General features: G+C 47.5%; 1 protein-coding gene across 4 annotated transcripts in view; it reads right to left on the bottom strand.

Annotated features, from left to right (window-relative positions):
- Iqsec1 (IQ motif and Sec7 domain ArfGEF 1) overlaps positions 1–13,505 on the bottom strand; it is a 316,986-nt gene that overhangs the window by 204,209 nt on the left and 99,272 nt on the right. For all 4 annotated transcript variants that reach the window (XM_034512266.2, XM_076940108.1, XM_034512269.2 and 1 more), the window contains exon 2: positions 316–345. In XM_034512266.2, the coding sequence (XP_034368157.1) occupies positions 316–345 (30 nt within the window). The remainder of the gene's footprint in view (positions 1–315; positions 346–13,505) is intronic.

Here is a 13,505-nt window from a genome sequence, read left to right on the forward strand (position 1 = left end):
CCCCAACAGTGACAGTGCAGAAACTTCTGGTCCTAAACTAGTCACAGCTTCAGCACAGGAGGAAACTAGTAGCCTTAACAAGGAGAGAAAAATACCAATGCACATACTCTAGAACTTAATTTAAACCAGGAAAAACACACAATAAATGCAGGTCTGTGTGCTCTTAGTCTGTGCTGCCAGAGCCCCTGGGCAGCAGGCCAGGGCTGGACAGTTGTCAGGGGTGTAGGGGGGACCCATAGGGAAGAAATTAAAGCACATGGTTTCTGAGGGCCACTCCAGAGATAGAAAAACAGAAAAGGTAGATGAAACACATACCTGATGCTGCGAGAACTTTCTTCTTCAGACCTGCAATGAGAAGAGCACATACTTAGACACCAACCACATCCTTATTCAAGTGACCCATAGGATACTACCTGCAGAAACACACAGGCCTCTCAGCTATTCCTGATCCCTGTGCCCAGCACAGCAGAATGCTAGCAGGCCCAACCCCAGCCCGGTCTGTGTACATTTCATCTGACTCCACCTTGGAAACCACCCTTCCTAGAATTCTTGGGGCTTCATTCCCTTTATTATTTGGACCCATGTCATCCTAGGAATTGGTGTCAACCCCAGAGAAGCTTCTTGCTCAGAAATGCTATACAGGGCATATACCAGAAGCTAGGTATATGAATGAGTGAGGAAGAGGCTGAAGGCCTCCCTCTGTCCCTAACAGTCTCCAGAGTGATTCTCATTGCCATCTCTACTTTCAAGAACCCAGAAATCAATGACAGGCACTTCTCAGAACAGACAAGACTAAATGTCAAGAACCTGGACATTAGATTCTACTGCACAAATCTCACAAGGTGCCAACAGTGCCACCTTCTTTCTCCACTAAAAGATGAGTTGGGATCAAATCCCATAATGACTGAAGTCCTGAGTGGGCTTCCTGGGTTAAGGAGAAAACACCACAGCACACATTCAGGAATTTAATATCTGGTGGCTCCAATAAAATCTGGATCTTATTGCCAGAAAGCAAAGAGAAATAAAAAAGTACTGAACTGAAGTCAGACACCCTATCCTTCTGCCCGAGGCCTGTCCAGCAATATGACCAGCAGAAGCTGGAGCACCAGTGGAGAACTCTTCAGCACACACAGGACCAAGACAGCTTCCCCAGCAGCATGTCTTTCTGACCAGTCTCAGCCTTCTCCACAAACTACCCATTAACCAAGAGAGGTAGAGCAGGTACAGTGTCCCCTTTATCTGTGGTGGATGTGTACTGAGGCCCCAGAAGATGGCTGAAACCACAGTTGGTACCAAGACCTATGTGATAATTAATCTTGACTGTCAATTTATGGTAATGAGATACCTTAGATTACTAAAACACACTCCAGAGTGTCTGTGAGGGTGTCTCCAGTGGTGATTAGATTCTGAAAGCTCTGATCTGATCCACTGATAGATTCAAATTTGGGATGTGCTGGGACTACAGAAGGTGGAGCCTGGTTGGAGGAAGTGGGTTACCAGGGCTGTGCTTTTGAAGGGGGTTGTGGGCCCTTGCCCTGGTCCTGGTCTATCACTCTTCTTGGCTTCCTGGCCACTGTGATGTGAGCAGCTTTGCTCACCACACCCTTCAGGCCATGATGTTCTGCCTCACCACAGTGCAGAACAGGGCAGCCAGCTCACTATGGATGGAGCCCTCTGGAACCCTGAGCCAGAATATCTTCCTTCCTTTAAACTGTTGGCTTTAAATATTTGTCATGGGGATGAAAAGTCTAACCCTTGCTATAATTTAGTGTCTTTTTCATCTTTATGGAACACTTAGGCATTGTGGCCATAAATTCTGAAGTTTGAGGGATGACAGAAAACACATCAATTTCTTTTTGCTTCCATGACTGCAGATAAAGGTTTCATTCTTACCATACCTCTGCAATGATTTTCTTTAATAGGTCAAGAACTTTGCACTTACCAGCTGCTCCTTGTTACATCTCGGTTGCCAGTGTCATTACTCTCATGTTTTGAAATCACTGGCAATAGACCTGATAAGTGGGACAGCTAATAAGGGACTAACAAGGGGAGCATATACAGCATGGAGACACTGGGCATGTCCTAGGCAGGATGGAGCAGGATATAAGGCTTTATCACACAGATCAGTGCGTAATTATAAACATGGCATGAGGGATGAAGAGAAGGCAAGTGGGTAAGAGCACTTGCTGCTCATCCAGAGTACCCAAGTCCAGTTCCCAGCACCCACATCAAGTGGCTCATAACCTTCTGTAACTCCAACTTCAGGGGATCCAATGCCCTCTTCTAGACTATGTGGTCACCTGCATGCATGGCACTCCCCACACACATACAAATAAGAATAAATATTTTTAAAGGACAAGGCATTTTTGTTAATAAACAGAATGATTTGTTTCTGGAAATTTCATTTAATATTTTTGGAGTGTGGTCGAGCATAGCTAACTAAACCATAGAAGGCACAGTCTTAGATAAGGAGGAACAACTGAGGTTTCCAGCAATAAATGTTCCAGGTGTGTATGTGCTGTTACAAAAGCACCGGGCTCCTAAGCAGCAATTCAGTGTTGAGTGTTAGAGCATGAAGCAAGGGTCACACTGGTGGACACAGGCAGGGGAGCTGGTCATGGGATGTGGAAATAGCCAAAATGTCCAAGTGGTCTGTTCCCTTGCTCCAGAGGCCCAGGCATAGGTCCCGATGAGCACTAGGGAGCGGAAGACTCTATGAAGCCATTCTCAGCCTGAAGACAAGCCAATCACAGTATGGGAAAGGCAATCCCCAAGAGCAGAGACCAAGAGTTCTTGTAATTTTTGTTTCCATTTGATCACAGCTAAGAGAGAAGAGAAAGTATACAGAGAACAACAAAGGGAGAGGGAGGAATGAGAATAAATGTGTCATATACACATGTGTTCAGTCACATATCTCAATCCTAACCTCCTTCTAGGTTGCCCTGTCTTGTGAGCCTCTGGGGAGGCCCATACTGGGAGCATCTGGGGCTTCCTGTCAAAGCCTCAAGGTTGAGCTCAGAAGGTTTTCCATCCATCACTGCTACAGCCCAGCATTATGACAATACCTTCTCCCTTAGTCCCTGGGAGACTGTGGTTGTTTGAATAAAAATGGGTCCATAGGTTCATATTTGAATGCTTAGTCACCAGGGAGTGATACTATTTGAGAAGGGTTAGAAAGATTAGGAGGTGGATTGTTGGAGTAAGTGTGGCCTTGCTGGAGGAAGTGTGCCACTGGGGTCGGCTTTAAGCTTTCAAAAGCCTATGCTAGGAAAAAAAAAAAAGCCTATGCTAGGCCCAGTCAATCAATATATTTCTCCCCTTCCTCTCTCCCCCTCTTTATCTCTCTTTCTCTCTGCCTGTAAATCAGGATGTAGCTCTCAACTACTTTTCCAATACCATGTTTGCCACACCTGTTGCCATGCTCCCTGTCCAATGATGATAATGAACCAAACCTCTGAAACTCTAAGCAAGCCCTCAATTAAATGCTTTCTTCTATAAGAATTACCTTGATCATGGTGTCTCTTCCTTGGTCATGGTGTCTCTTCACAGTAATAGAACAGCAACTAAGACAGGCAGAGCCCTCTGGTCATGTCGCCACTGATCTCCTGATGTAACAAACTGAGATGGTCTCCTCTTTCTATGACTTTCTTTCTGTATTATTACACAGAAACACAATGTGTTTGACCCCTCTGTAGCTCAACCTTTTCCTGTTCTCCCCAAAAGTCTGGTACCTATGCTGGGGCCTTGAAACCCACCAAGTCACAAGGAAGTAGTCTAGGTTGTTGCTCAAACTCAGATAGGTCCTATATGTTGCCACACATTAAAAACTAACTCTGACCCTGAGCAATTCCATATGTCCTCCAGGGGTGGCTAACTGTGGCTGTCAATTTGTCTAGATCTGCGTGCGTCTTAGTTTTTTATTGTCAAAATTACACAACCTAGAGTCAAATGGAAATCTCAATTGACAAATTGCCCAGATCGGACTGGTTTATGACCAAAGTGTAGGAGGAACAGTCTTGATAGATGATTGATGTAGGAGGTCTCAGACAATTGTGGGCAGGTGGGTCTGAACCATATAAGAAAATTAACTGAGTGTGAGCCCGTGAATGATCTAGTAAGCAGCATTCTTCCATGGTTTCTCTTTCAGTTCTTCTCTGAGTTTTCTTATATTTTTAGTTGTGAACCTAGCCTTTAATGGCTGAGCCATCTCTCCAGCTCTCTGACTTTTCTTGATGATAAATTGTGACCAGGGAGTTGTAAGCTGAAATAAACTCTTTCCTCCCACAAGGTGCTTTTGATCAGAATGTTTTATCATAGCAACAAAAAGCTAACTAGAACACCTCTAATAACCTGGCTCCCCTTGGTGTTTGTGAGTCCCCCTGTGACTGCTTTGTATGCTGTCAGGGACCTTGGCCACTCTCTTTGAAATCACAATCAGTATGATCTCTGTGGGATAGTCTTTTTATGAACTCCTTGCCACTGCTTTTAGGATGTCTCCAACTGTGGGTGCAGTTCAACAAACATGGAGATGGCAGGCATTTGCGATCTTAGTAACTTTGAGGTCCTGTATCATGCAGCCTTAGATGACTTACACATGGTTCCTTCCAATACCTCCCTCACAGCACACTGAAGGCAGCTTCCACCTAGCCCTCACTTCAGGTTCTCTCACAGCTGCCTTTCCACTCAGTAAATGCCCATCATGTCTACTGTGCAGCTCCAGGGCTCACACAGGCAGAGACTTCTTGTTATGTTGCTGAGTTACAGCAAGGCCAGCTCAGACAAAAGTCCTAGCAACCTGGGATGCTGCAAGGCCAGGGGATGTCAGGTAACAAAGCAGAGCCCTGAGCTGCCGGTCTGTCTAGGATACCACCCAGTACTGCTCCAGATTGGCTTCCATGTGGATTCTAAAGTGATTTAGCCTGTGTGAGCCTTAGTTTCCTTATGGATTTTAGAAGGAAAAAAACTCAATTAGTTCTCAAGAATATAATAAAGAGAAAGCCCAGGTGCTCAGCACATAGTAGCTGCCAACAAGCTGTGTTATTTGCTACCTGTCTGCAGGTAAAATGGAGACTGTATGGTATTCCAGCCATGAAGCTGCTTTGTGGCTGCTCTGAAGCCGACCATGGAGCTTGTAAGGACAGTGGAGACTTCTGGAACAGCTCCAGCATTTGAAGAGCTGGGCCACACACAGGTCTGATATGGAGCAAGTCAAGAAATATCTGTGGTAGGAAGTTATAGCAGAACAACTCATTCCTCATCTCACATTGGCAAGATGGCCCTGAGTTGAGTTGCACTGCTAGTTCAAGAGCAGAAGCAGCCAATAAAGACACAAGAAGTTGAAAGCTGTGGAAACTCTGAGGAAGATGAGCTCTCTGTGATTCATGTTTAGATGTACACATACATGTGCCCATATGGGCATGCAGCTATGCACAGGGAGTACTGTGTGAGCTTAAAGGTAGGCATGTGTGCCTGTATGGGTATGGATCTATGTCTTTATTTTGAATAAATATGCACATTAACATACATGCATGCCAATTTATATGTGTGTTTGATGGCTGAATGGGTATAAATGTATGTGGAGGGATATGCATTGTGCCTGTGTGGTATGTAGTATCTGTGTACTTGACTATGGTTCTGCCGTCCATGAACATGAGAAGAGGCAGCAGAAGATCAAAAGCATTCCTGAACCCTCTAGCTCCTTGCAGGGAAGATAAGCACTCAGAATAGGATGGATTTCTAAATTTAAAGAGAACAGGTGAGAGGTCACAGTGGCCACCCTCACACTTGCTGACAGGTCTTCAGGCCAAGATGATCCATTCACTGTGCATGTGCTGAGGCCCCGGATGCTATAGTTTATGTTGTCTGAGAGACCAGGAGGTGAGCAGTGATTTGAAAGGGGAAGGACAAGGACAAAGTGGAGAAGAAGGTGGGTCAGCCTGGCTGGTATCAAGTGTCTTTATGCTTCACCTGCTATACAGGTAGCCAAGGGCTTCAGCAAGCAAAGAAAGCCAGGTGCTGGCCGTTGGCTGCTCAGGCTGGTATACACTGCATGCCCAGACTTGTGGGCCTTACTAGACTTCAGCCTCTACAAACTGACATCTTTATTTCCAAGACAGATGGGGTCTTCAGGAGGCTCTGCCACTCTGAATAAATGCCTATACAAACAAGGAGATCCACGTGAGCAATACAGGGTAGTGCAGAAAGAGACTCTGGGTGGCAGAAGACACAAGTGTCTGCTTCTTACATAGCAGCTGACACCAGGGTCCATGCTTGTGCGTCACAGTCTGTGGGATGCCATGGTAACAGCCGGGTGAGTAAATTGTTCAGGCTGGGCTGTTCTCTGCTATGGGGAATCCAAACCTGATCTCCTTGAGTACTGGCATCTCAGTCCTAACACCCACAAATAATCCCCCGTAGGCAAGAAGGGATTCTGCCATCTGCAGGGAAGTGCCAGGATTAGTATAAATTCAAGTCTGAAGCCACTACCAGTCTTAGCCTAAGAAAAACAAGTAAAATTCAAGTTTTAATCTGGACACGAAGTCGTTGCTGTAAATTCTTCAAGGCCATGGCACATTGGCTTTCCTACACATTGTTTGCCATGGTGGAACTGACAACAGCTGACTATGTTCTGTGTCAGCCTTACTCACATGATTCGAATTAAAGCAGCATTCATGTCACCTTGACCTGGAGGCCCCCTCAGCCTCCCAGACCACGGTTTGTCCCTCTCCATCCTCTCTGGAGCACTTTGTCCTGAGAACTCAATCCAAATTCTACCCCAATGCTCATAGCCAGAAGACTCAGGTCTATTTTCTTCCCCAGCTTCTTAGGAGTCCAATACACCTCAGGCTGCCTGTTTCAGCCACATGCACTCCACTCCATGCCCCCCCCCCCACTGCCAGGCACCCCAACTTAGAAACTGCTGTCCCCCTACCTGGGAGCTGCTCCTGGCTCTTGAATTAAATGCTTCTGTTCTACCACTCACATTCCACTCCAGATACCACCTTCTAGGAGCCAGGCCCTCCCTATGTTCTCCTCTCAATAGCTTGGTCCATCTAATTATGATTCCTCACTGTGTTTCCCCCACCTGTCTTTACAGGGACATGTCATGATCTGAAGCAAGCTATCCTAGTTGTCTGTTTGCTTCCTGCCTTCTGCTTGGAGAGGGCAGGTAGGGTCTGTCTTACTTAGCAGGATGTTTCCTATGGAATGCTTCAGAACATTTGCAGCAGCAATGTCACAGGGCAGTGCCCACATTCACATCAGCCTTTCTTGCTATTGTACAGGACTATCCTCTGAGCCAATCTACTACCATTTTAATCAGATCATCAGGACCCACTTGTTAATATTATCATGGCTGGGCTTGTGGACTGCTGACATTCCCTCAGAGAAGGGGGTGCAGGGAGGGTCATTGGACCCTTACCTGAGTAGCCAGCCATTCCTCCCAGCCACACTGAGGCTAACAGCATGTGGCCTCAGGAACTCAGGGAGGGGCCAGGATATATAAAATGGGAAAGACAAAGGGAAGAGGGCTGCATCTATGTGCCTATGGGGAAGCTATCATCCCTGCTGAGGAAAGACTTCCCAGTGTGGACTATCTTGGAGTGGGAACACTCATAATCTTGCAAGTAACCTCACATCTATGCTCTGTAAGGAAGCCCAATAAACTCATTAGTTTCCCAGAGTGAATTTGGGTAGAATTGTGCCTGCTTGTCATTGAGACTTTAGGGAGGGCAAAAGATGTTGTATATGACTTGATCATTTGTGGGTGCACCCCACTGTCTGAGTGAGCCTAAAAACAATGCAGGGGACATTTTGGTGCCTGACAGTCTAGTCCCTGCCTCTAACAATGGCCTCAGATAGTAGGCTCAGAAGTACAGCTCAAAGAGAGCAGCTGGATGTTCAGTCATCACTATGCTACATCCCCAAGAGTCTGAACTAAAGGCATGGCAGCAGCCCCACCAGCCCTGGCCATGAGTAAACAGCATCCAGGTCACCACTGCCCAGTCGTCATCCAGGGATCAAACATGATTCTAGGAAGCATGGGTGGTCCCAAATGTGCATTTCCAACAAGTTTCCAGAAAAGGCCTCTGGCAGCATGTCTGAATGCTGCCTTCTGGTTTCATCAGTGGTCAGTGCTTGGGCTACACACTGACACAGTCCCTTGTACTATGCCCCGTCCTCCCCACTGCCCTCTCCTGGCCCACTGGCTACAGACCTAGCAGGAAATGAAAGCTGTTCCCCACCTTACTGCTCTAGAACTATCTTCATATGGCTGAGTGAGTAGGTTCATGTGTATGTGTAAGTATGCATGTGAATGAATGTGTGTATCGTGTGTGTGTGTGTGTGTGTGTGTGTTCAGCAGCCACACCATACCTACCACTCATTCCTTCTGTGTCCACACTTCATTCATGCTCTCCTGGTGCAGCAATAGCTTCATATCTAATTTGTTCTTATGCCAGCATCTACCTACACACATCAAGAGCCTCTCACAGTTACCATCTCTATTAAGTTCAGTGACTAGCCCCAGGCCACACAGCAGGCAAGTAAAAGAACAGGCACTGTGTGTTTCCCATCTCTCACTGTGATGGCAGCTGCAGGCTGCACTAATCAACGAATCACAACAGCTGTAAGTAAAAGAGAAATAACTGAGCAACAAAAACATGGCAGCAGCATTTGGGATGCACCACATTTGTCTAGTCTTCTCTTTGTCACAGCTCCTTCCTGATATCACAGCTCCAAGAACTCATTCCCTCCTGAAGGAACATCACAGGTACAGGTCATACAGATGGACATTGATTATGTCAGCTGTTTCCTCATAGTGACGGAAAGCTGACTTGCACAGCCATAGTGACTCTGGCATTGTTGTTCCCTGGGAGAAAAGCCTTGTGAGGAAGTACAGCTCCTTGTACCCCCAGGCCTTGACTCTGAACTCAGCCTTGTGGTGGGTTCTTCCTGTGAGATGACAGGCACCAAGGAGGAATGGAACCCATGACAAGCTGTGCTGTCATGGGAGCACCATTCCCTTTAGTGTAGTTTCTGTATCCTGGCTCTTCCTTGTGATATGAGGGAGCTGGAGATGGTACCTGTGCATTTCCCCACCAGCTAGCCTCTGGCTTGACTCAACCATCTATCTTAGACACACTGCAGAGCCTGGGGCTGGGGATCTACTCAATGGAAGGACACATGCTTAGAACACGCAAGGCCCTAGGTTCCATCCCAGCACCACAAAATAAAGAAAAGGCTTTCGTTACTGAGCCAGTCTCTTCTCACAGACTGTGGCTCCTCACTGAGCTGTAGACTCACCTGTGTGGGGAAGCCATGTGAGAGGCAGGCAAGGCCAGCCTCTCCTCACTACCTAGGCTGTCTGTTGGGTACAGTGCTCCAGCTATCATCTGGTCCCATAAAGGTACCTTAACTGTGCACCCTTTCAGGCGAGGTCATTAACTCCTGGTAGGGCTCATATTGGTGCTTGGGGGAAAAATGCCTTAGGTAATAGAAGTTTCAGGAATTCAGAACTTCACTGATACTCCTACTGCTGGTAGTCACTAACCAGGGAAACTTCCAGTGATTAATATACCAAATATTGTACTCACTGTATGTGAGGCCTGTGGCCGAGGGTGTATGGCCTGCATTCCCAGTCCATACTCCCTTTCTGAAAATCAGCTGCCTTCATATCTGTAGTTCTTATAAGGAGATTCCAGAAGCATCTAAAGAGGCAACTTCAGATTATTCCAAGGGATCCTGTTATCTTCTGCCCTGATTGCCACAAATGTCTTTTATTCTAAAATTGACAGAGGGAAGCCATGAGGAAACAGGGTGACTATATGAGAGGCATAGCCACTCCTCTACCCAGACACCAGGTATGAGTGTGACTTTGTTCTAGAGCAAAGATAGCTTGGGGGTAGGATATAGAATAGTTCTTCTTAGGGGAATTCTAATTCCCATGATCCTGGAGTCCCTTCTTCCTGGTGCTGGTAAGGGAGCACCTGTCAGTCAGAATTCTGAAACCCAACTCTCCCATATTACAAGGAGGAAAAAGTACAGCCAGAAGACCCTTTTGCATTCAAAGGTCCATGTCTGACCAGAAACAGTGTAGGATTTTTCTTAAAGTCACAACAGAAAGTAGAGGAGAGATGAAGAGACATGAGATTCAACAGACCCCGCCAAGGCAGTCCCTAGCAGAGGCACAGCTAGAGGCCCTGAACTCAGGCTCTCCCTGCATCAGCCTATTGGGACGCAGGAAGCAATATGGTCAGTCACCAGGCTGGTTCTGCTTTAAAAGTGACCTTTGCCACACCTGTGGGTGTAGAGTTACAAGGTCTGATTGTCACCAGGCCACAAATGGTCCATCCTGGCTCAGAGTTCCCTTCATAGACATATATTTATAAACTCAGTTTTTTTTTTTTCCTGTCACACTACCCTGTCCCCCATGCACAGTAAGTTCCTGGCGTCCATACCTGTTGAGGCATCTAAACCTTTCCAGCAAACCTCTTCCTGTCCCTTCTCCCATACTCTCATGTTAGCTGGCTTGAACCTTCCCTCTTGTTGTTCATCACACTACACTGGGACCAGCTGCACTGCTAGGCCTCTAGAGTCCAGTAGAGCACTGATTCCCCTAGGAGATCCAGGGGCTCAGGCAGATTTTACTGAGTCAATAAGACTGAGAAGGAAGAGGCCCCACTAGGCCACATGAGCCCTAAAGGTGAGAGCAAGCCTGCTGTGCAAGGCTGAGGTGGACAGCTTGAGACACTGTAAGAAGCCCATGTGAGTTCAAGAAGGTACAGTGGCCACCTGTACTTCTCCTGCCTAAATCCTTAATGAGTTGACTGTCAGAAGGCTTTGTGAAGCTACAGTTCAGTTTCAGAGGGTCCAGACCTGGTTGCTCAGCCATGTTGCTTTGGCCTATGGCAGCTCAGCATATTCTGGTGGAAGCACATAGCAAAGACACCCCTTCCTTACAGAGACCAGGAACTGGGGGCATGCCCTAGTGATTCCACTTCTTTCAACTAGGCCCCACCTCTTAAAGGTTCAATACTTTCCACTAGTGTAACAGGCTGGAAACCAAGCTTATAACATGTGACCTCTTGCGGGGAAATGGGTAAGATTCAAACCATAACAGTTGCCTTGAAAGTTCCGTGTGTGAAGAAGCTCCTGGAGAGGACCAGGCAGGGCAAGTGCTCTGAGCCTCAGGGTCAGGGAATAGTCTAAGAGGCTCCTGGAAAAAGCACAAGAAGCCACTACTACCAGAAGAATAGGAACACACTAGCTTCAGTTTTCTAGAAGCCTGGGCTGAGCCCTGGGTATAACGACTAGCCTGGGCAAGTCCCACACACCTCAGAGTGATACAGAAGCCTTCCTATAAAAGCCATTTCTGCACAGGGCACAACCTTCTTTACAAGTGACACTATGGGGAGAAGAAACATGGCTCTTCCCACCTTCCTTCTTTCCTTCTTTCCTTCTTTCCTTCTTTCCTTCTTTCCTTCTTTCCTTCCTTCCTTCCTTCCTTCCTTCCTTCCTTCTTTCCTTCCTACCTCAGGTGAACTTTCTGAAGACAGTGGGCTCTCTTCTTCCATATGGCCCTGGTAAACCCTGAGTTAAGGACTGGGGAGCAGGAACCATGGTAACCAGGAGGTACCAGAGCAAGGCTGACATAAAGGGGAGCCTGTCTTCACCAGATATCAAATAAAGGAAAGGGGTAAGAATGACCATGCTGCATATGTCAACCTGGCTCAGAGCAGGATGCGAATGAAAGGGTTTAGGTGTACTTGGTGTATTCAAGCAACAGGAAGCTGATGCAGGTCCCTGAGCAGAGGATAACATGAAAAAGCAGTGTACCTGAATGGTAACATCGGCTACCTAGAGTGAATAGAAGTATAGCCAGAGAGAAGAGTCGAGCTGTGGTGACAGATCTCTGGCCCAAGCTGTTGATAAACCCAAAGCATCTGAGCCATTTGTCCAAAACTCATTCCTTCCACACAGGGTCACTTTGAGACGTGTGGGACTGTTACTGTCCCATGTGTGTAGGTGAGGGAAGTGGTGCTTGAAGTATCTGGGAAGTAATAGCACAGGGCCCCAAACCTGAACAGTCTACTCAGGGCTGGTGACACTAAAAAGGACACTGTTCTGTGGACCCTAGTGTCCCCTGTGTACACTAATCTGTCAGTGTTCACCCTAAACTAGAGACCAAGACCTTTTCTGTAGGCCGCAGGCAAAGCCATCCTGGGGAACACCTCTGCAGCCGAGCTCTTGACAAAGGCCACAGGATGGCCCTGAAATGCCTGATACCTGCAAACTGGCTGCACTCGGGGGCGTTCCCTTGCTCTTTACTTTGCTATTTGTTCTCTCCTAAATGAAGTTTTGGGAACCACTGGTGTTGACAAAACTTGGAAAACTGCCAAAGCCCTTCCATTTCAGTCCTGGATCAGTCAGTCGCCTTGAAACTCAGCCCAATGCTCCCGTGGGATGAAAATGCTCCCGTGGGATGCCACATGCTCGAGGGTGTTTAGTGTGCAGTGACTACACTGACTGGCCCTAGCCCATGTCCTCTCCACTGGCTAAATGAGACCTTGCCTAGACAGAAGCAGAACTACCCGAGCTCAGCCCTTTGCCACCACAGGGCACAGGCAGTGGTTACTGTACCAAAGGGATGCACCCCAGATCCTACCACTAAGACCAGGTTTAGAGTAGCCTCACCCTGATGGGAGGGGCCTCGGGTTCTTGGGAAATATGGCTCCTGCAAGGGTGAGCTTGTGTTGTCTCTGACAACAGAGGACCTTGGGAAATTCCAGAAGCCTTGTTCAGGTAAGGGTCCCTGTGTCAGACCCTGCTATGAGGCTCCCTGACCACTCAAAGATTTTTGTGGTAATAGCTGGCATTATGATAGTCAATGGGTCTGGACCTTGAGTGGGTCCTGTCACTTGAGGCCTCAGTTTCTCCAACTGTCACCCTCAGGTTGGTCCAGGCCAGTGCTTCTACGTGTAGTCTGAAAAGCTGCAGTTACAGCATCATGACCTGAAAGCTCATTAGAAATGCAGACGCCCCAGCCCCACAGAACCTGAATGAGGAACTTTGGTCAGCTGCCATGCCAGTACACAAGGCTCTCTCTAGGTGGTGCCAAGCTATTCAAGTATAACAGCCCTAGTGCACAGGGTCTCAGACCATGTGTCATATGGGTTCTCAGAGGAAACTGCCTCTGCTCATCAGCCTGGTCTGTCCAGACACAGACAGGAACATGTCTATCGGTAGAGACTTGCAATTGGATGGCTACCTGAATGGATGGCTTCCCAAATCCTTTCCACCTTGCCTGTTGGATGCTGAGGGGCAGAGGGGGTGGTACACAAATCCCAAGCACAAGCTAAGTGCCTATGACCCCGGGGCCCTTACTATCACTGTGCTATGTGGGATGTATGCAGGAGACACCAGGCTTCTCTCACCTCCAAGCCCATACTCCTACCCAACCCCAGTGGGCTGTGGCTGTTCCTGGGCTAGTTAGTGCCCACACTTGA

This window comes from Arvicanthis niloticus, chromosome 9, assembly GCF_011762505.2.
Source record: "Arvicanthis niloticus isolate mArvNil1 chromosome 9, mArvNil1.pat.X, whole genome shotgun sequence".
Taxonomy (NCBI): domain Eukaryota; kingdom Metazoa; phylum Chordata; class Mammalia; order Rodentia; family Muridae; genus Arvicanthis; species Arvicanthis niloticus.